At 50.6% G+C, this 21248-nt stretch overlaps 1 protein-coding gene across 4 annotated transcripts in view; it reads right to left on the minus strand.

Moving 5' to 3' along the window:
* ephb2b (eph receptor B2b) overlaps window positions 1-21248 on the minus strand; it is an 86323-nt gene that overhangs the window by 48169 nt on the left and 16906 nt on the right. For all 4 annotated transcript variants that reach the window (XM_029150318.3, XM_029150316.3, XM_029150317.3 and 1 more), the window contains exon 2: window positions 3532-3611. In XM_029150318.3, the coding sequence (XP_029006151.1) occupies window positions 3532-3611 (80 nt within the window). The remainder of the gene's footprint in view (window positions 1-3531; window positions 3612-21248) is intronic.

The following is a 21248-nucleotide window of genomic DNA, read 5'->3' on the forward strand; positions in this document are numbered from 1 at the left end:
AGCAGGTAAATAACCATGAGGGAGCCTCCACAATGACCTCAGGTTGACCGACGTCCACGCTGAGGACAGACATCAGCAGACTCATGATTGAACCGCCGCCGACATGTTGCTCTGCCGGGACTATTATATTCGTACGATGCATCATCAGGGCAGCAACGAAATCAAGTTGTCAGAATGCTCAATTTCCTGTACACGCGCACGCGCGGGGAAACGCAGCCAGGGCTCAGACGGTCACAGAGTTTGCTGGCTGCAAAGACGCTGACCACAGGTTACACAACATCTTCTCAACAATGCTCGTCGACAAGCAGCCGCGTCTTATAGAAATAGATGTGAGTGGCGAGCGCTAGTGGAGGAGCTGCCGATGCTCATTACAGACGAGCTGTCGTTTGGGAAACGACAGGAAGGACTGACCTCAAAACTAAGCACCGCGTCCATTACTGCAGCCGTCACTGCAACAAACCCGCACTGGACAGTTGTTACTGGATCAGACACTGCTACTACTGAGCTACTCGCTGATATTTCAGGCAGTTGTTACCATTTCATTATAAGGTATACGAGACAAACCTCTCCGATAGTGTTTTAGAGCTTTGTGACCCAAAATACAGCAAGACATAAAGAATTACTTTCAACAGCAAAGATCAACAGATGTTGTGGCCTCACAGAGCCCCGATCTGCACATCAGAACCAGAACCAGAAGAGCTGAACTCCACAGATGAGCTGAGGCAACGAGGCTGCACTTGATAAAAGGTACAGTAATAGATAATCCCTATTTGGGAAATGATGCATTTTCGCAGTTTACATTTGCACACGACAGCAGGAAGCAGCATGTGCCACAAGCCTGGACCGCTGAAAAGGCAGCGACGCATCAGTCGCGCCGCTGCGTGAGCGCTGTCATAACACACACAGACTTTCATTGTTTTGACATCACCAGAAATGTGTATTTATCGCGTCCTGTCAGTGCGGCGGCTGAATTAACCTGAACCAGCAGCGAGATCCGGAGCCACATTACATGTAATCGCTCTATCACTGACAGGAGTAAATAAATTATTCACACAGAAACAGGGGGAGAGAGGGAGAGGGACCCAGAAGAAGGCGCCGGTCGTCGTGGGAGCAGGAGTGGCACCGCTCCCTGCACTCAGTTACTGCAGGAGAAGAGGCTCACGCACAGCAGACCTCCAGCTGCAGTCCACTCCACTGCTAATGCACAACACGTGGACGCAGGAGCAGGACCCGCGCTCCTCGGAGCCACATGTGGAGCGCGTTTGCATGTTTCACCGCACGGCTCCTAAAACAGCGATTCCCCAGCGTTAACTGTGAATCACAGCCTTTCCCTGGTCTCGCTGACCCTCGGTTGGGTCCAAGGCAAACAAGTACAACAAACCTGCATGAAAAACCAGCCTGTGCCACACACGTGCCAGCAATTACATGTAAACACGCTCCATCCCATTCAGAGAGGCTTTAACACAGAACACAACCATTCCGCAGCAGGCTCTGATTACGGCCTCGCTGCACGAGGCTCCCAGTGACACGGGATTTATTCTGGTGCAGCACATTATGACACGTCCGTAATGATAACGCAAACACACACAGCACCTCATTATGTCCTCCGCCTGTGCAGGAGACCTCAGGCTTCCTTCCACAGTAGCTCCGCGTGTTCCCTGTGGCCGTAAGTCTATTTGTAAACGGCTGCAGTAGTGAGTTCTGAAGCGGAGCAGCGCGCGGGTCAGGAGGTCCGAGCTGATGTTTCCAAGTCTGTCACCTCCACTTGAGCAGGAAACACTGAGCACTTAACCCTGAAGTGGCAGCTGGCTGTGTTACCTCCCTGTCACAGGCTCTGATTGGAGCGGGAGAGATGACTTATTTAACACATACATGTTATTAGGTGTCTGCACTAAGTACAGGCAAACTTACAGTGAGTGCACAATAGTCGCACTACACCATCTTTTAACTTTGCTTCGAGTTGAATTCTTTTGTTTCTGAAGCTTCTGTCAGGAACAATAGAGATGTGCTGCTCGTCCTGCTTGTTTGGCTCAGGGACAACACAAGTTTAGTCATTATGCATAATTAAAGGGGGAGCTGCCGGCTGCAGAGGGAGAGGGTTATAAAACCAGATTTACACCCGTCCAAGTATAATATTGTTTCAAACAAATCCCTAAACTCAAGCGGAGAACTGGACATTTTGTAGATTTATTTACAGGAATTTCTTAAACTAATAATTTCACAGGCATTATTTAAAAATGCCGTAAGTGTGCAACAGCCGTAGCATTTCTGACTCCATACGTCGGCGCTGCGCGTTTGCGTTTCCTTTGTGTCGGACGCTATCAAGCCAAGTGTGGATATATTTCATGAAGTCCCAGCGAGCTGCGAAAGGCAACGGCTGCTGCAGCGCCGCTGGACGTTACTGATCCGCCGCTAAGCCACCGAGCCATGCATACGGAGTGTAAGGCAATAGCTTCTGTAGGGCACCTCTGAGGCTGCTCTGTTTCCACACCTGTCGCTCCGCTCCAGAACAGAGCGGCGCTCACTCCGCTCTGAGCAGCTCAGCCGGATCCTCGTAAACCCTCCATGCCCACGCTGATGAGGCCGAGCTCCACCTGACTAAACCCAGGGGCTCAGGCACATGTTCGCATTTCACTGCACCCCGGGAGCGCGCTCGTATCACCATGCATCTGGAGCTGAACAGAAAGAGCGTGAATTCCCTGACTCTTTGCTTTGCGTTGAAACCAAATGGAAATATATTTGTGGAGTCAAGCAGCGGAGCCTATTTTTGGAGCTTCTGATACAAATCAGATGGAACAGTGACAAGTGTCCAGCTTTTAACTTCACTTACTGATCAAAAGTATCGGGGAAAAACGGGCTGAGCGACTGCTTCGCTGGGTCTAAACTGTGCAGAGATGAAAGGAGGACGTGATGTGAGCTCAATCCATCCTCGATTGGATCCAGAGCCGGCGAGAGGACGCCAGACGTCTCTGTGCCTCCTTATTGATTGTGGGAATTAGCAGCGAGGAGACAACGCGCCCTCAGGTTGGACGAGACCGAGTTGTTCTGAATTATTACTGAACAACTTGGACCCGTCGGGGGGCAGTTCTGCGCGCGCCGCCGCCTCTTTGCCTTTTAGTGCAAAAACACACAGCGTGATGGGGTATAATTGAAACCATCTTTAATACGAACCACAGAAGCATAAATAATTGAATAAAATCGGCAGTGGCTTTTTTGAAATGCACCAGCAAATAAGTCTACAACATTTTTCTCCTCTTTGGACTCGTTCTAAGAAGCCTAAATCCTGTGGTGGGGAAAATCTGAAGGAGCCTGAGACTCTGGGTTTGGCTGCCTTTAAGAGGGCCTGGTTTGCATGTGGCCGATGCCCTGGCAAAGCATGTGGAAACACTGTGCGTCAAACTCCAACCGGCCCATTTTAACGCAGGGCTTCCAGACGGGGGCACGTATTTATATGGCGCTGGTTCCTGAATGCAGAGCTTCGGATCGGACGTACAAAACCAGAACCATTAAATGTGAGTAGAGGCGACTTACGCTGTTGTCACTGGACCCAGACACGGGGTAGACGGTCCAGCCGAGCTCCGCTGTGGCTGTGGTGGAGTCCATGAGTGTCTCTGAGGGGAGAAACGAGGAGAGGCGGCTGTAAGAATCACAAAGTCAATATAAAGCAAATGTCAGTAAACAGCTGCTTCATGACCGTCTAATCGATAATGGGACGATCAGCTGAGACTAAAGGAGCCAGAAGCTGCGGCGTCATCTCTACGTCTGGGCTAAAGCTAAAGCTAAAGCTAAAGCAGAGATGAGCCGCCGCTGAGGAGCACCTCTGGTAATTGCGGTCAGAGGGAACGCGCCTCCTGTCCGTCAGGAGCTTGTCTGCGGTGCCGCTCGGACCCGAGCGCCCGTCACGCGCTCACTGAACCGGTCCGGCGTCACCTCCTCCCCCCTCCCTCCCCCGCTCTGACGAGCCTAACGAAGGCCCCCCGCTGACCGGGCCTCTGTCGGGCTCCTCCAGCAGGTGGGGAGCGCTTTCATCGGGCCCCAGAACCGCCGCCGAGGAATTCAGAAGCTCAGCGCAGGTCGGAGCCAGAGGAGGTGAAGCCGGACCGCTCCAGACACAACACAGACAAGCTCCTGTAACACACAACCCTCTCCAAGACGCCTCCAGTTGTCGCTGTCGTGAGCCTGGATTTCCTCCCAAAACCTCCGCCTTTAATTAGCAGGCTTCACATGCACCGCTTTATTTCCGCTGGTCCCAACACCTAATACTAGAGTTCACATCCTATTCAGTTATCTCAAAGCCCCAATCGTATAATTAGGCAGATGAGACTGCAATTGAGCAGCTATTGATAACCTTGTGTGTGACTCAGAGCAGAGGAGTCTACATGGGCGTCAGGCAGAGAAATGCTAATTAGCCCCCATAATGATAACGATAATTAGTGGAGGAGTAAAGTGAGAATAATGAACCCCCTCTGTGACGCTTTAGTGAGTGTTGTGGGGGAATGTTAACTCAGACAGGGCGACACCTCCCACTCTCCCTTCTTTTCCGCCTGTAGCCGCACATTCACTCCGTTTCTACCCACTTTCTCTCAAGGCTCCGCTCGTTGTTCTCGCCTTCTCCCACTCCTTCTCGCATCGCTCGCAGCCCCCCCCCCCAACATGCATTCTCATCCACAGGCAGCATCCAGGGGCTGCACGGCGATAAAAGCATCAGCGTTGTGTTCTGCATGAGCCGGAACCTGCTCCAGGAACCAAACGGACCTGTAGCCCTTTCACTGACAGGGAGCCAGCGTGGGCTCAGCGCCTTCACTGGGTGCCCCCCCCCCACCCGCCCCCCACCCCCAGGTACAGCCACAGACTGACGGCTCCATAATCGGCCCGTCTCCCTCCCTCTGGCGGCGTGTTCGTCTGCCGCTGTCAGAGGCCCACGTGCCGGACGGGCCGGGCCTCGCCCTCAAAGACTGATGGCTTTTCTTCCGCTTTCTGCTGTCTCCACTCCAGACCTGGGAGCCACGCTGATTCATTACACCCCGTGGAGCAGAGCAGCACATATCTCACCTCTGTCAGCCGCCGCCGTGTTCTCCGCGTGAACCCCCACCCGAGGCCGAGCGCCGCCGCTCAGCGCGACGCGCCGGCGATTAATCAGGAGGACAGGAGCGCGAGGTCCGCGTCCGAGTGCGGCCACAGGAAACACTTAGTTGTATTTTTGTTTATTTTTTTTTCCACTACGTGACACTAGTCGTGACCTCTGGACAAACACGCTGCACGTGTCACAACGAGCAACGTGTGCACGAACAGACGAAGGCCGAGAAGCAGAGGAGTAAACGCTCCAGTAACGCGATGATTAAAGGGCCCATCGGGTCGGCGCTCACAGAACCTGCACCGGGCGGAAGGAGCTCAAACGGATCCATTACACCTGGTGGGCTGCACGCAGAGCACACGAGGAAGCTGCGCTGAGACCCAGGTGTAATCAGTCTGTCAAGTGCAACAATTAGGGCAAATGACTCAACCTGTACGAATCTGAAACCAGCGTCTCAGAGTCACTTTCTCCCTAAAGCACCTTCTCACCCAGAGGTTCGTGTCAGCATTTCTGTGCTTAAGCACTTTCCGATTTGACTTCAAGCCAATGTCTTCTAATGGAATTATAATCTGCAGATTTGTTTTCAGGATGCATTAATGTTTTAAAAATCAAAGATGTGTTTTTAATAAATTAATAAAAGAACCCAATTAACATAATTTCACCTTACTGTAACTGAAGAAAATTAAATTCTTGTCATGGGTGCTGCACATTGGAAGCATCCAAATGCAGTAACAATATCAGAGAAAATAATTAAAGCTTGGATGTCTGTTTTTAAACTCTTCTTTGTTTAAGCTCTCATCTATGAATACGCTACAAGACGGGCCGTCAGAACAGCCGTCCAGGCTGAGAGTGCTTCCTCCAACACTTCCTGAGACTAAGGAGAGAGTTTAGTGCTGATCTGAGGAGAGCTCTCCAGCGAGAGGCCGTATGAAGTGACAGGCGGACACAAGTGGAGGTGGGGGGGGTGTGGGGGGGTCTGTGGTACTACAACAACACCGCTCTTCTGTGAGAGGGGTCAGCGCTGCATCTCGGCTTTCTAAAGAAAGCAACAGCCCTTTCAGGGAGGGACAGAGCGAGGCTGTTCGCAGAAAAGATATTTCAGCACAAATAACCAGAGACTAATAAAATAAACATCAACAAAGTCTCCGGCCTCAAACGAACCCTTAAGTGATTGTGTTTCAGCCTTCATGAATAATGAATCCGCATTTGCAGAATTTAATCATAGTTGTATTTGCGTGTGGTGGACGACCATCCATCCTCTGTCCAAGGCAGCAGCTCAGACAGATGGATGCTCGATGAATTAGAGGCAACTGACGATTTGTGCAGCGGCGGTGACGGATGGAAACTCTCTCCACTGCCGTGAATGATCCGTCAACGAAGCTGCAGCGAGCGGCTCACACACCTTTTCCCCGGCTCCAAACAAAGGGCCTCTTTTCTGTGCGTCACATGAACATGTGCTGATGTGTGCTCCAGTGTAATTATACTGTTAAATGACCGACCTGGGATCAGTTTACAGTGCGTGTCTCTTTCTCACCACAAAGGGCCTGATTTGACAGAACCGCTTTGCATTTCGTTGCATCACTGCTGAGGAAAACACGGCATAGACATTATTCTGATATTGTAGCAGGAGCAGAATCAAAGAGAATGCAGCAGCTTTACAGAATACCAGCCTATATTTAGAACCTACAGCATAATGAGGGTATTTTGAAGAAGCAATTGACCTCCAAAACAGCGTGAAGTCGCTTGCAGGCATGATTTCTTTTTATCTTTCCAAGCGGCAGAGCTGTAGCCTCCGCTCTCCACGGAATAAATCCCTCAACATTCAATTCGGCACCGACATAAACCGCATATGGCTCTTTGTGAGGCTCTGATAGCGTCAGCGACTGGGGCTGAAACACAGCACAGTGTTCCCCCTTAAACACGGGGCTGTGCATTTACTCGAATTTCACTAAACACCTGGAACCACAGGGTTTGATGTGAGATGAGGGAGGATTGTGGTCTGCGCTGCAGCTGCAGAGCAACACGGCCGAGCTGCTCATTGTTCTAAAAACAGAACCACACATCGCGGATCCGCCGCGGAAATCTGGGACCAAAGAAATGATACATTCCCGAGGGAGCGACTTCAAGTGCACGGACATGATTTATAACTTTAATGACGGACAGGGCTACTGTATGGCCGCTGGAAAGAAAAACAGTCTGTTTCATTTAGAGGGAAAACGTGGATGGAGCCCCCGGTCCAGAGCTGAGCTCTGCTCATCTGTCAGCACAAACTGGGACCATTACGGCAGCAGAGCTCCCACCACTGTCACATGACAGCGTATGCCTGTGTTGAATGAATTTTTAATCCCACTTTTACAATGAAACGGGGGCTTTGTGGACCGCGTGGCACCGGCCCAAACCCCAGAAGCGCAGCTTTTAAGCCCATTCCATGACTCAGAGGCAGACGGGCACGGAGCCTCGGGTCGATCCGCTGTGTCATCGGTGAGACATCCTCTGTCAGGGAGGCTGGTGTGGAGTGGAAGTTATTGTGGGGCCCTAAAACGTGGCTTTGGGTCGGGACGGTGGTTGAGGTGTGTCTGTGAACTCATCAAGGCTGCAGACTTTTCCCAAGGCGGAGGAAGGATGAGGGAGGAAGCAGGTTTTCCAAGGCGAACCCAGGACGAGGGAGGAAGCGCGGCCGTTGACTTTGGCTCAGAGCGGCGCAGTGTGAAATATGGTACCACACACAAACACCATCACACGGAAAGCGGAGCGGTCTGAGCCCCGGCCGCTGACAGAATGATCCAGCCTGGCGATCCCTCGGGCCTCGGGCAGGATGTTCCACAGTAATCCCCACAGTCAGGCTGCGCTATCGGTCAGCGGAAGCTCACTTCTCAGCGAGGCCAGTGGGCAAAAGCAGAAAACAACACAAGACAAGTAAAAACTACTGTGACGGGAGACGCAACCGCTCAAGCAGGACTGGCGCTGATTCTCCTGCTACAGTATTTTACTGTCGATGGCCCACTGGACCATCTGCACTGTCTGAAACTGTGAAATGAAAATAGAAATAACCCTAAAAATAGAGCCGAGTTCAGGAAAGCAAAGTAGGGAGTGTTTTCTATGTTAACGTGTCAAATCTGCTGTTAAACGCGAGTGAATAAATGTGCTGCGTTTGGCAGGTTGTCTGCCTGAAAGCTTGGATGTAGTCCCTAAAGGCAGCAAGACAGAAAAGAGGAAGGGATGACGAGGAGGACGGGCCAGAGGGACGACGGGAGAGGAGGCATCGCTTCTGACAAGCAGCTCCTCTCCAGTCCTTCAGAGCCCCAGAAAAACAGCACAACTCCGTCTCCGTGGTCGTTTTACATGTGAGCAATTCATCCAAAATATGTGCAGCTGTCAAAAAGCATCTCCCGCCACCATTCATTGTCTTATGAGCTGCGTACAGTAGGTTTCCCAGTGGCCGTCTCCCTCAGGTTTCAGCATCACTACAGCAGAGACAGCGCTGCCATCGTCCTCCAGGGTTTCTCACCTGAGAATATAGTGTGTTTTTGTTATTAGGACCTGCGGGTCTGTCATTAGTGTAGGCTCAGCGTTAAAGCGCAGCTCGTTTCGAGCGGGGCCATATTTCAGGGCAGAGACACCGCGCTGCGCCGTAAATCGCGGGTGAGAGTAGTCACCTGGCCGGTCGTAAGCGCGTGAAGGAAATCTGCCTAATAACAGAGGCTGGAGGATTTATAAGCACGCCGTCCATATTCCCCAAATCCCCCAAAACCCCTTTAACAGATGAGTACATTTAGAATTCTGCTGTGGAAAATTCTGTAAAAGTGGCTCCCATATTTTTATAAGCAGCTGCTGAAGGCGACGTGTGCATAATTCCAAAAAGGAGGCCGTTCAACTGACACTCATCCATCCGTCCAATGGCTCCGGCTCTTCATCCGCCAGCCTGGTGAAAGTACCTGCAGCCACGTCGCACTGCTAATTGACTCCATGGAAATAATCATCCCACGCCTTGCCTACAAGCCATTAGCGGAGAGTGGATGATTAAAAAAACGTACACAGCTCGTGTGCGAACGCGGAGGGATCCTTCATTTCACGGACATGTGGTCCCTGGCTTCCTGTCTCTCTCTTTCATTTCCCTCGTCTCTCTCTCTCTCTCTCTCTCTCTCGCCCTCGTCCTGCTCGTTGATTAGGCCGGCTAATAACTGAGCTAGAGGCCCGTGTCAAAAAGACACGACGCCCCCCAGCTTAAAGCATACTCAAATAAGAACGTGGGAGCGCAGGGATCCATTTCCCCTTTTCAATTTGTCCTACATGAGACGTAACCATGCCGACGCTGATGATTGGCAGGTGAAGCAGCAGCAAGCTAAACATGTGGGAAGGAAAACGGGGATGAAGTGGAGACTAATGGATGGGACTGGGTTGCATCGGCAGTACATGTAAACGTGTGCATGCGTTACTCTGCAGGTACGTTTGTGTGAAAGGCGCCTCTTTCATCATTCCATAAAGGATATACCATGCGCCAAGTCAAGCCATTAAAGCCTGGCAAGCAAATCTAGTTTATGACCTATTGTACATCCTCTTAAAGAGCCTTTCATCCGGTGGAAGATGCTGTAAATTCCTGTGCAGGAGCTTATCATGTTATCATGGGTGATAAGGTTGAACCCTCGACCTCCAGCGCACGTTTGTCAGAGACCGAACGACATCAATGCACAATACAACTACGCGTTTGAGTGCAGTCTGTGAATCTGATACCTCTAAGTAGAGAAGAAGTATTTGCTAGTACTTGCTATTCTAACCACAGATAGTCTTGACCACAGTACCTCACACATACAGAAAGCACTTTCTTGTCAAGGGTCTGGTAAATAGCGAAGTGTGAAAGCACAAAGTTTATTTTTGAAAATGCAGTTAACGTTGGGAGCCAACGGCGTGAGGAGGAACGAGGCAGGCGTCCAATAAACTGCACGTGCTTTACTTTAAAGGAGGAACGTTTAGCTGGGAAGAGAGGAACGTTTTATAGGAAGCCGCGCTCACGAACACAACGTGGGCTTAAGGAGGCGCAGGACACGTGGAGCGTTACAATGTCATGATGTGGAGGGAAAAATAGTAGAAATAAATGGAAGACGTGTTCTGCGTGACCTGAAGGACTTCAACCTGACTTCAAGCCTGACGTTGGGGAAACTGGCTGTTTTTGACATTCCTACAAGCGCAGCTGATTTTAAGCCCTTTGCCAGTTTGGACACGGGGAAACTTTTAATCAGCTGCTCCTCTGACAGTTTATGCAGCATCTGCTTCTGAATGCACAGAAAACCAGCTGAAACATCAGAAGGTCCTCACGGCTGAAACACAAACACTATTCACACACATCTGTATTTACACGACGGCTCTGAAATATCTCTGAAAGATTATTTTGTTTTCCCATGTACTTGTAGCTCTACCAAAAGCATGTCTTTGCTTACTACAACTTTATCTATCTGCTGTATTCACTGCACGATATCTGCTGCTGAAAGCACGCACATGAAAAACCCCAGTTTCTTCTTCCATTTAAGGCCAGTCTAAATATTTGCAAAATTCAAACCACAACAACGTCTTTCCTTCCAGCACCTAAGATAAAATCCAAAGCAAACCTCCACATGTCGAAGCACATCTGCAGGTTGAGCTGCCAGCTCATCCACTGCGTGATTTCACCATCACCAGCATCTCATGAGCAGAGTAAAATAACCCTGCAGTTAAATCGACCTGGCAGCGCCTCTGATCGGCAAGGCCTCCACGCGCGACATGTTGGAATCAGCGAGTAAATCAACTGAAGCTGACATTTAATAATTTCATCGATATGAAGCATTCCTCTCGGACATTTTTCTCTTCCCCGGCCGACGGAGCCTCTCTTCTGCTTCCAGATGCAGCGCCGACTGCCCGTGTGTCACGCGGAGTAATTTGAACGGCGTTATTGATGTGCGCGAGCGTCGCGGGGTCAATCCGGGGGAGCTGATCTCTCGCCAGTCGATGCAGGGACTGCCAAAGAAGACATCAGATCACAGTGGCGCCTCGCACGCCCACACCCTCCGGAGCCACTGCTAGTTAATCAATGCTGCAGTGAACTCAGCCAACAATATTTTCTCGCTTCCACTATTGCTCAATGTTCGGGGCAGAATAATACTTAGAACAAGTGGCCCTTAAATTATGCATGTGCATTAAAAAGCGATGAGGTGGGAAGATGCGCCGCGCGGTTGAGGAGCTTGTAATAAAACCGTGCGGCTACGGGTGACGTGGTGTTATGATCACAGGAGAGGGAGCGAGGAATATTGTGAATTAGTGGGCATCTTTAGGCGTGTTTTACAGCACGGCGCCTTGCAGATAGAGAGTGATGATTTACCCTCGCTTGGCAGCGCAGCGCAGACTGCAGTCTGGACTCTTCTCACGGCTCCTCCACTTGCTCCCGTCCACCTCCACAAACCGACTTTTATTACCTCAACGAGGAGCCTCGTTCTGGGCTCTCATCCCTCGCGCTCTCTGACCCGCGGAGGAGGCGAGTGTACCACCTAACAGCCGTGACCGTGTAACTATCGCCGCCGCTCGCCTCCGGATGGGGACCACACAGTTCAGGGCGCTCGAGGCTCGGGGTCGAGGCGGGAGGCGAGGCGCGCCGGCGGATTCCAGCGCTGTGAGCCGCCTTCGCCCTGTCTGGATTTGAAAGAGTTATGGTGGGGGTCACGACCCTCTGGAGGTCTATAAAGCAAAGTACGGGAGGCCGCGTGTTGGCCGTTTGCCTGCCTGCTGCACTGCTGGGACCATTACCGGACCAGTCTCACAGAGGCCCAGCAACAACATGCCTCAGAATAACCCAAATATCACTTTCCGGAGAGTCCTCGTAAAGCCCCTGCAATCAACATCCTCTTAATCACCCGCGGCCCAGCACAATGGGAACGGTGTAGGCCAACCATTAAGCCCCCCCCCCGTTAGTCAAGCTAACGTATATTAGGAGACACTGAATACCAGCGCAGTGCTAATGGTTTCAAAGATGTCAACGGAGAACGAGTGCAAGTCAAAAAGGCGCACTATTTACAGTGTGTGGCTATAAAAACCAGTGGACTCAGTGCCGTGACCCGTCTCTGTCCCCTCAGCAACAGCTCCAGTCGGGCTGTGATACAAGTACATAAATATTCAGGTACTCCGTGAAATAAAATTCTGTGTGCATGAGAACAGGATGATACATTTAATTCATAGTTTTAAATCATAATAATTAACTAGAGTTCTTGTTTAACAAAATCCTAACATCATTAAAGCAGACACATTAACATTTTATAGGCACAGCACTCATCACCTAAAAAGCGCTCCGTGCTTCGAGAAGCCGTCACGAACGCACGCCGCTTCCTCAGAGGGGTGATATAGACTTGTTTGGGTCAGAGGTGCCAATCAAAACAGCTTGGCGCTTCAAAAGCGCTAATGGGGATCAATGCGTGGCTCAAGGGTATTTTGGTACTTGGTCTAAATGTAAGGTCAGCAGGACTGAGCAGTAACGGCAGAGGAGGACGTCTTGGCTCGCCCACTTCCATTAAAATTTAATCTCGCACAACAAATGTCACAGTGTTCCAGACCGGCTCTGACGGAAGACTCTTGGCTTTAAAAATTCGAACTGCCTTTATTAGGAAACAACCCAGTGCAGCACCGCACACAACGAGCTGTCTGAGTCTATCTGTGGTGTAGAATTACACTGGGGGGAGTCGGCCACACTTAGTCTCTCTGCCCAAACCCCGATAAATGTTTGCATTGCAACCTGCAAGGTAAACAAGCGGCGTCTGCCTGCGGCTCAGCCCAGAGATGCTTTGTGTCCTCTGAGGAATGCACACGCCTTCACTGAAGCAGCAGCCCCCTCCATCTGTTTATTTTGTGGCCATTACAGCCACTTAGTCTGACAGAACACTCTTGTTTCCCTTATCTCCAGAACAGCTAAACTGCATAAGTGTTTTCAGCGTCTGTTCAACCTTGGTTTTAACTCCCACCGCCCTGTTTACTCGTGCCACTGATCAAAGACAGATTGCTTTTGAGCAAGTAGTCATAAAACAGACGACAAACTCAGCGCCAGTGAGGCTTCATGGTTCCATTCCAGCGTGAGAAGACAAAGGGCACGTGTCAACGCCGAGGGAAACCTCCGAGAGGTGAGCGCAGGACAAACATCACGAGCAGAGAGTAAAAGCAACAGACAATCAGCCCAGGAGAGGGGGGATTTGCCTGGCGTGGCTCAAAGTCAGGACCAAAAACACGCTGGGGTCAATGGAGCAGAGCAACGGCTTGTTGCCATGGCGACTGGTCAGCAGGGTTCTGAGGTGTGATGGGCAGCATGTCATTAACAGAAACAGATGACTGCAGGATAATCGTGTCGGGGCGTGAGGGACGTCGTGAAGGAAGCCGTCATCGGGGGGGCGTGGACACGGGGACACGTGGACACGCGGTCGCAGGCGCTCTGGTGTCAGCGTCCGGGTACCCAGCGCCGCGGGAGCAGCTTCCCTCTAAACACCGCCATCTGGGCCGCCCTTCACCCAGCGGCGAGAGGCCAGGCGCCACGGCTCCATTCACGTGGCTCCGTTTCCAGCCGCAGGGAGGGTTTTCCTCATGGCGTCCAGTATCTAAAAGTGGCTGATTAACCCATAAAAGCATTCCAATCAAAAGAACCACACGTTGCAGAGGGGATTTCTGCTAAGTCCGTTTTCCCATAACCTCAAAAATAAAGGGGGAATTTGCAGAGAATCAGATGGTGTCATGCAAAAAGCATGTTTTTAAGTCAAGCGCGTGCACGCGTGCTTCAGAGAGCTCGGACAGAGGAGCCTGTCAACACCTGCAGTATGTGAGGTGCAATATACAACATGTTGATGTACGGAGTGCATGTTCAAACAAGCACATGTACCATAGCGCTGTGAGCGTGAGGAGCAGACGCTCTCCCGTCCGAAGCCCTTCACGCCGAACTTTGCGGATGTTGAATAGACTTTTAAATGCCATTTGTGTGTTGTAGTGTGAAATAGCAGGAGACAGGATGTGGTTCTGCACCCATGTGTTTTCACTCTCAAAAACATTTTTAATGGGGTCTCACAAAGCCTCCTGATAGAAAGGCATCAACAGGTGGCGGCGAGAACACAGAGGACAGGCACAAAAGTGAAACAATAAAACCGCCAGTGGCGTCTGGAACCTTCAGGACCAGTGCAGACATGGGAACCGGGAGGAACGGAGCAGCAGATAAACAGACAGATAGATGGAGTGAAGGATGGAGCCAGCTGAAGCACAGAGGGGCTGATTCACAGGCGTGGCGAGCGCTCGGCATGCTAATCACGCCTGTATGTGGTCACAGGCCGGGTGAGAAGCGGGCGCATGAAGGGCCTTCACAGGCAGGCATTTGCCAGCATTCAGCTCCCATCAATATCAGGGCCGATTAATGAGGGGCTCGAGGAGCGAGCAGGGAGAGGGCAGAGAGGAGTTTGGGGGGGGGCACGGCCAGGTGTCGGAGGAGGCACAGAAAAGGAATAAAAAGGGCGCAGGCAGTGATCCGCGAGGAATTCAAGCCGAGCGGCAACAAAAGTGGAGGGGGCGGCGTCTGGTCGGGCCTGCGGGAAGAAAGATGGTCATTAAAAAGCTGCACTCGCTTCCGTTTATGTGAAAAAGGCACAAGAGCCGACGAGGGAACGGGGAAAACAGTTGCAAAGAGCATTTTTGATCTCAAAATAAGAGTCCTGGGTGAGTTCGGCACAGGCGCCACCGCCGTCACGTCACGTAACGTCTGAGCGCCGAGGTTGCGCTTCGGACGCGCTCTCTCGATGCTGATTTATCAAGTCAGACTCAGCCTCATCAAAGCAAACGCGGCGGCGCTGCCAGACACACGACGTCTCGTCCTCCCAGTGCGGCAGCGAGGAGGCCGTTTTCCACCTGCCCCGGGAAAAAGGAGTCCGTTACACACTCCTGCACTGTGTGCGATGGAAACTAAGATAAAAGAAGGGGAAGTACGGCTGGTTGTGCCTGTGGGGCCCTTTTATGTCCTGGGACAGACGTTTAAAGGCTGAAATCATGCCTCGCTCCTCCCCCGGCGTAAAAGCTCCCAGTGTGGATGACGAAGGGTCGTGTTCTGTCGGCATCTGGAGCCAGAGGATGTGTTTTATCCCCGGTCGTGGCTGTTGTTCATGTGGGTGGCCGCGCATGTGTGTGTGTAAACATACAGGTGGACGCAGGAGCAGATGTGTGTGTGTGTGTGTGTGTGTGTGTGTGTGTGGTCACAACAGTCGAGTGGTTTAGCATGTGTGTGTGCTGTGGTGGGGCAGAGCCCGGGCCCGGGGGAGCGGGGGTTTCAGGGGAGGGGGCAGCTCCAGACCCCCCTCTCCCTCGTTCAGGACTTGCCAGGTCATGTGACAACCGGTTCTCACAGAGACACTGGGCAGTCGGAAACAAGAGGGCAGCATGTCGGGGCCGCGTGCCTGTCTCGCTGTTGGCACGGAGGTGCCTTACTCCTAAATGCAGGCGAATCAGCCCTGAAACATCATCAGCATCAGGCTGGATGAGGCCGGGTCCGCCCTGGTCAAGCCCGGTTCTGGGGTCTCGCTCCACAGCCGCAGAGACGATGATCACTTTAGTCCGTCTGCCTTCGTTTGTTGCAGAGGGAGACACAAGAAGTAAGTCTCCCTCTTCCTCTTCCTCTTCCTCTTCGTCGTACTCAGCAGTTCCCCGTTAGCTCAGAGCTGGCTGTGAATCAAACAATGACTAACAGGCACTATATGTAAAAATGCAGGAATGCAATGGAGCTAATTTGAAATCCTCCATCTTCTTCTGTGCTCGGACCGACAACGGCTGCAGCTCTTCCATGACAAAGTCAGGGCAGGAAGGAGCGGTGCATCACCCAAGGTAGCAGAAAAGCCTTTGCCTCATTAAAGGTAATTGCTACAGTCCAACTAAGCCTCAACCCTTGGCGGGTGCCAGGAAAAAGCAGTGTCACGGGCTCCGGACCAGTGAGGTGATAGTTATTGCAGAGTAATATTGTTTATTTTCTCTCAAAGCCACGCAGCCGTCACACATCCACACCAGAGATGTGCTGATAGCGCGGAGACGGCCCACTGGACCGGGCATGAATTCTGTGGCTTCTACTATATTTAAAAGCCACGCAATAATTTGAAACCTTTGCGCCGAGACACTCGACAAGCCAAACCAACGACAGCAAAGCCGTTCATATTTTCAATCACCGCAAGCTAAAGATATCACAAATCAGTCAGATACCTCCCGAGTCCCAACGCTGGCTCCTGATTTCTCTGGAGAGCCGGCGGCTTGTGTCCGTGGTTCTCACAGGGTCAGCGTCGACCAGCGGCTAAATTAAACTAAATAAATATGGGGCGAATCTGGCACAACCACAGCTGTGAGAAACCCACAAAAGACAAAGGTCGCCTTGATTTCCAGACAGCTCAGTGATTCCCAGGGGTGGGACCGGGCCGTGTGGGGGGGGGGCGGGCCGGGCCCGGGTCTGGTACCCGGCGACCAGAGGGGGTGCTGGGCCCTCGTAAGCAGCCCCATCCGCCACAGTCAGACAGGGCTAAAAGGTTAATTGAACCTCTGCGCTGTGCCTTCCTCGGTGTAATTTACTGTGATTAATGCATGGAGGTTACTGTCAGACTCATTTACTAATTGTCCAAAGCAGTTCATAATTAACCACATCTGCAGAGATGTGTGTGGAACTGTACGGGCTGTGCAGAACACTGGGGCTGTGTCCGCTTCGCCGCGCGCCACGCCGTCGGACTGCAACTATTTCTACACATTAGCTCTCCTGTTACACTGAGCTCGGCTCAAAGCACCGCAGACAGTAAAAGTTCTGAGGACACGGGCTCAGAATCAGGGATTTGCACCTCACCTCTGAGGCCCCCGCCTGCTTTCACATGCAAAACTTTGCATCCAGAGCACAGCTAAAGTCAAGGAGATCAGAGGCTGGTCCCCAATAATGGCCTCCTGACTAACAACGCGCCATCAAGGGTGCGTTTCTCATTTCTCTCCCTGGCGAAGCGCAGCCCGTCTGCCTCTGGTCCCGCCACAATTATTTCTGCAGATCCTTTTAGCTCCGCTGTCAGGCGGCTCCTGTGTGCAAAGCATCTGGAGCCGCGCCGTCGGCTCAGGCGCTGCTCGCGTTATCTTTGTTTTACAAGACTCCCCCTCATTCAAATGCTTGGAATTGTGCAGGGAGCATGTTTTCGTGTCGCTCTCCTTGAGATAGCTCCGAATAAATACCAGAAATTACAAACACGGCGTCGTCATCTATGAGCCCGGGCTCTTGAGGGGCTTAAAATTTAATAGAGTCTTTTTTTATGATATGGACGGGCAAATTCCCCCGGCAACGAGCTGCCACAGCTTATCTGTGTGAGAGTGTGTGTGTGTGTGTGTGTGTGTGTGTGTGTGTGTGTGTGTGTGTGTGTGTGTGTGTGTGTGTGTGTGTGTTCTCCGTGCAGGTGTGTGTGTGTGTGTGTGTGTGTGTGTGTGCTCTCTGTGCAGGTGTGTGTGTGTGTGTGTGTTCTCTGTGCAGGTGTGTGTGTTCTCTGTGCAGGTGTGTGTGTGTGTGTGTGTGTGTGTGTGTGTGTGTGTGTGTGTGTGTGTGTGTGTGTGTGTGTGTGTGTGTGTGTGTGTGTTCTCTGTGCAGGTGTGTGTGTGTGTGTGTGTGTGTGTGTGTGTGTTCTCTGTGCAGGTGTGTGTGTGTGTGTGTGTGTGTGTGTGTGTGTGTGTGTGTGTGTGTGTGTGTGTGTGTGTGTGTGTGTGTGTGTGTGTGTGTGTGTGAGCGCTCTCCGTGCTGGGGTGTGTGCCTGCATACATTGAGCGCCCGGCGCCGTGACACGTCGTCCCCGTGCGTCTGTGTGTGTCTGTGTGTGTACTCATTCTTTCTAACGGGTGGACGTACATTTTAATCTGGGATTACTTGTCTGACTCAGAAGAGGGGCTTCCTGTCAGCCCTGGTGCGTGCACACACCCATTACAATGCCCCCGAGCGCCATAAGAAAATCATTACTGTATGCTCTCTTCCCGTTTTGGCGCCGCTAACTTAAGGCGTCAACAAGTAGAAAACCATTGAGATAGAACCGAGACGAATTTGGGGAATTTATTGTATTAGTCTGAGCACAAAGGGATGAGGAAAACAACCATTGCAGCCTAATTCAAAGGATGTTCTTTTGAATTGTGAAGGACAGCGCTGCTGTCACTCCCTCCAACCGTCTAAATCGTTGATGGGTACACGAACTGACAATAATTTCATTTACATCAATTAAAGGCGCTTTAACAAGGTTTCCAATGTAATGCTTAAACAACAGCCTGCGTATTTTCTAAGGCCATCATTCAGGAATAATCACAGCAAAGTCAAACTTTCCTGCCATTAATTGTTATTTATGAGGGTGAATTAATTTTCAAAAAAAAATAAAAAGTTGTGAGCTATGTTGCACACTGACCTTGGCGGAAGGACAGCAGTGTAATGCATTCACACCTTTGGCAGATTTTATGCAAACGAACAGCAAGCTGAATATTTCATCGGGTTCCTTCCTGCCAAGGTTACTGCTTGGATGTTTTCTCTGCAACTCTTTGATTGGCTTCACTTTGTACACATGCCCACTGCACCGCGCGACCCACCGCTGCTTAACCTACGCTTCCACACGGCCAAGGCTTAAACGCCCGCTGTAATCTGACAAAGTCTCACGATTATCACTGGCTCCCAGCATGAAAGTGCAGCTGTGGTCAGCTGAGGGGGAGCAGAGGGTCCGAGGGGTGGAGGGGTCACTCATTTATGGGTGGAGTCTGCTGCATAATGTTCATAGCGTTAGGAAATGAGTTGGTTGGGTCTCACAGGATACAAGATGTGTGTGTGTGTGTGTGTGTGTGTGTGTGTGTGTGTGTGTGTGTGTGTGTGTGTGTGTGTGTGTGTGTGTGTGTGTGTGTGTGTGGTGAGAAATGGTGTTGATCATCCACGAGCAGATGTTCGCATGGGCAAATAGCCTGCATAACTCACCGAAGGCGAGCAGCCTGAGCACGAGGCTGCACAGCCGTTGTTGGGCTTCACCCAACGTGAGCCGGGCTTCACAATGACAAATCGAGCATGGAGAGCTTTCCACAATAAAGCTCATTAAGGGTGTATTTTTGTTTGTTATGACAAAGTATTATAGGACTGGTTCCATTATTCAGTTATTCGTCTGACCCGAAATGCCACACAAATAATTTAACATTTGCATTCCTTTACGAGACTGAAGCTTCAGGAAATGGCCCCAATCTTGAATGACATAAAAACATATGACCTTTAGCTAAGATTAAAAGGAACCACCCAAGTGCAAAGCTGTAATTCTTTCATGCTACATGTAATCTTACTGATATATTATAAAATAAATTCTCGCTGAAAAATACTGCTTTGATAGATAAGCACATATTCCTGTAACTAATCTTCGTAGGACGTCAATTATTCCCATTTGTCTGCTCTAAATTCAGTAGATTTCAGCTCTGCCATTGAGACACTGACCAAATTCTCCATCATTACAACACTTCCCTCTGTTTTCTTAGGCTCAGAGACGCTGAAACAAGCTCTGAATGATTCATCCTTGGTGAGAATTTGCACGCTGCTCGGTCTGTAGCATCGCCGGCTGCTCCGACATGGACAAAAAGTTTAGGAGAGAGGCTTCTGGAAAACTTGAAAGCACGGCTGCATTCTGGCCTTTTTGTTGATTCACACTCGCACAAAGACCATCAAAATAAAAAAAAAATGTATGCTTGACCATTCCACAGGCGTCCTCCCCCTGCATAAACTTCTCGCTCGGCCCTTTGTCTGATTAATACCTTGGTGTCTTTCAGGCCTGCCACCTCCCCCCACCTCGGCCCTCCAATTCCCAACCGCACATCGCCATCTCAGACAAGCCTTAGTCCTCATTATACACAGCTTCCACTCTAGTTCCCAAGATTAGGCAAATGAGCTTCCAAGCCCAGTCTATAGACAGTAACCCCGAGCCAGCTCCCTTTTCAAAATCAATTTTGACATTTTCTAAAAATTGAGAAGTCCTCCAGAGGTATTATTTGACCTTTTTCTGCGATCTAAAAGTTGTGGTTATGAGACCCGATCACAGCAAGTGGCTAATCTTCTCTGCTTAAAATTCACCGTGAGCATTCCTGACGTTAACAATAGCGCTTTCTTCAGCAAATCCCTCCCCGAGCACGAAACGAGGAGTCTTCAACAAAACCCATCACACGCGAGGCAAACATAATTCAGCATCAATGAATTCGCTTCCTGTCATTTCAAAAGCAGCGTGCAGTAATACATTACTGCTCACTTATTCTTCAATTAACTCCAAGTCTTGCTGCAGGAAGACGTAGGAGGCCTCTCGGAGCTGACCTTATTAGCGATTTCACGGCGAGGACGCTGTTGTAGCACGCAGCTCATGCACAAGCACGCCAGAAACATTAGAGCAACAATAATACACTGAGTCATAATCAAAGGGGGATTTACCTCCAGAACCACACATATAAAGAAGCCAAACACCGGAAACTAAGCCAAGAAGGATATTTGAGTGAAAGCAGAAGCCGACAGGAGTCAAAATATACACTGTATGATTGGTTATATTGTAAATTGAAATTGTATTTACCGTGGTGAAGGTTGTAAGCATTCCATTTTCAATTTACGTCCTGAGCACAATAAATACATTTGCCGGGAAAAATCCAATCTTTCCTATCAGATAATGAAATCTCATATTCTGCGGTCCCACATCCCGGCGTGGTCCACATCCCAGTGTACGTTTTCCATCTAACATCCACACACGGAGTTGCAGTGGGACGGGCTCTGGGACTGAGCCTCGGAGTGATGTGAAGCTGATTACGGCTTCACACCTCCGACTGCCGCATGAACAGCCTTAACCTCCGTCCACCTTTCGCTGCAACTGCGCTGACGAGGAGAGACTGGTTCGCTGAGAGCGGCTTAGAAGCCGGGACCCAAATCAATGTCAGTCACTACCAGTGGGATTTGGATTACTGAAATCTCAACTAACTCAGTAACGGCCTATAACTTTTTGTGCAAGTACATTTATTTTTGTGGGATGGAAGAACGGCTGTACTAAACACAAATACATAACGGCAACGTCACCAAAACCAAAATGAGTTGATATTTCATCAGATCTGAACTTCATTCAGGAATAGTTTTGATGTATGCGTTTCTATTTGCTACTGTACTGTG

Source organism: Betta splendens, chromosome 5, assembly GCF_900634795.4.
Source record: "Betta splendens chromosome 5, fBetSpl5.4, whole genome shotgun sequence".
NCBI classification, from domain to species: Eukaryota; Metazoa; Chordata; class Actinopteri; order Anabantiformes; family Osphronemidae; genus Betta; species Betta splendens.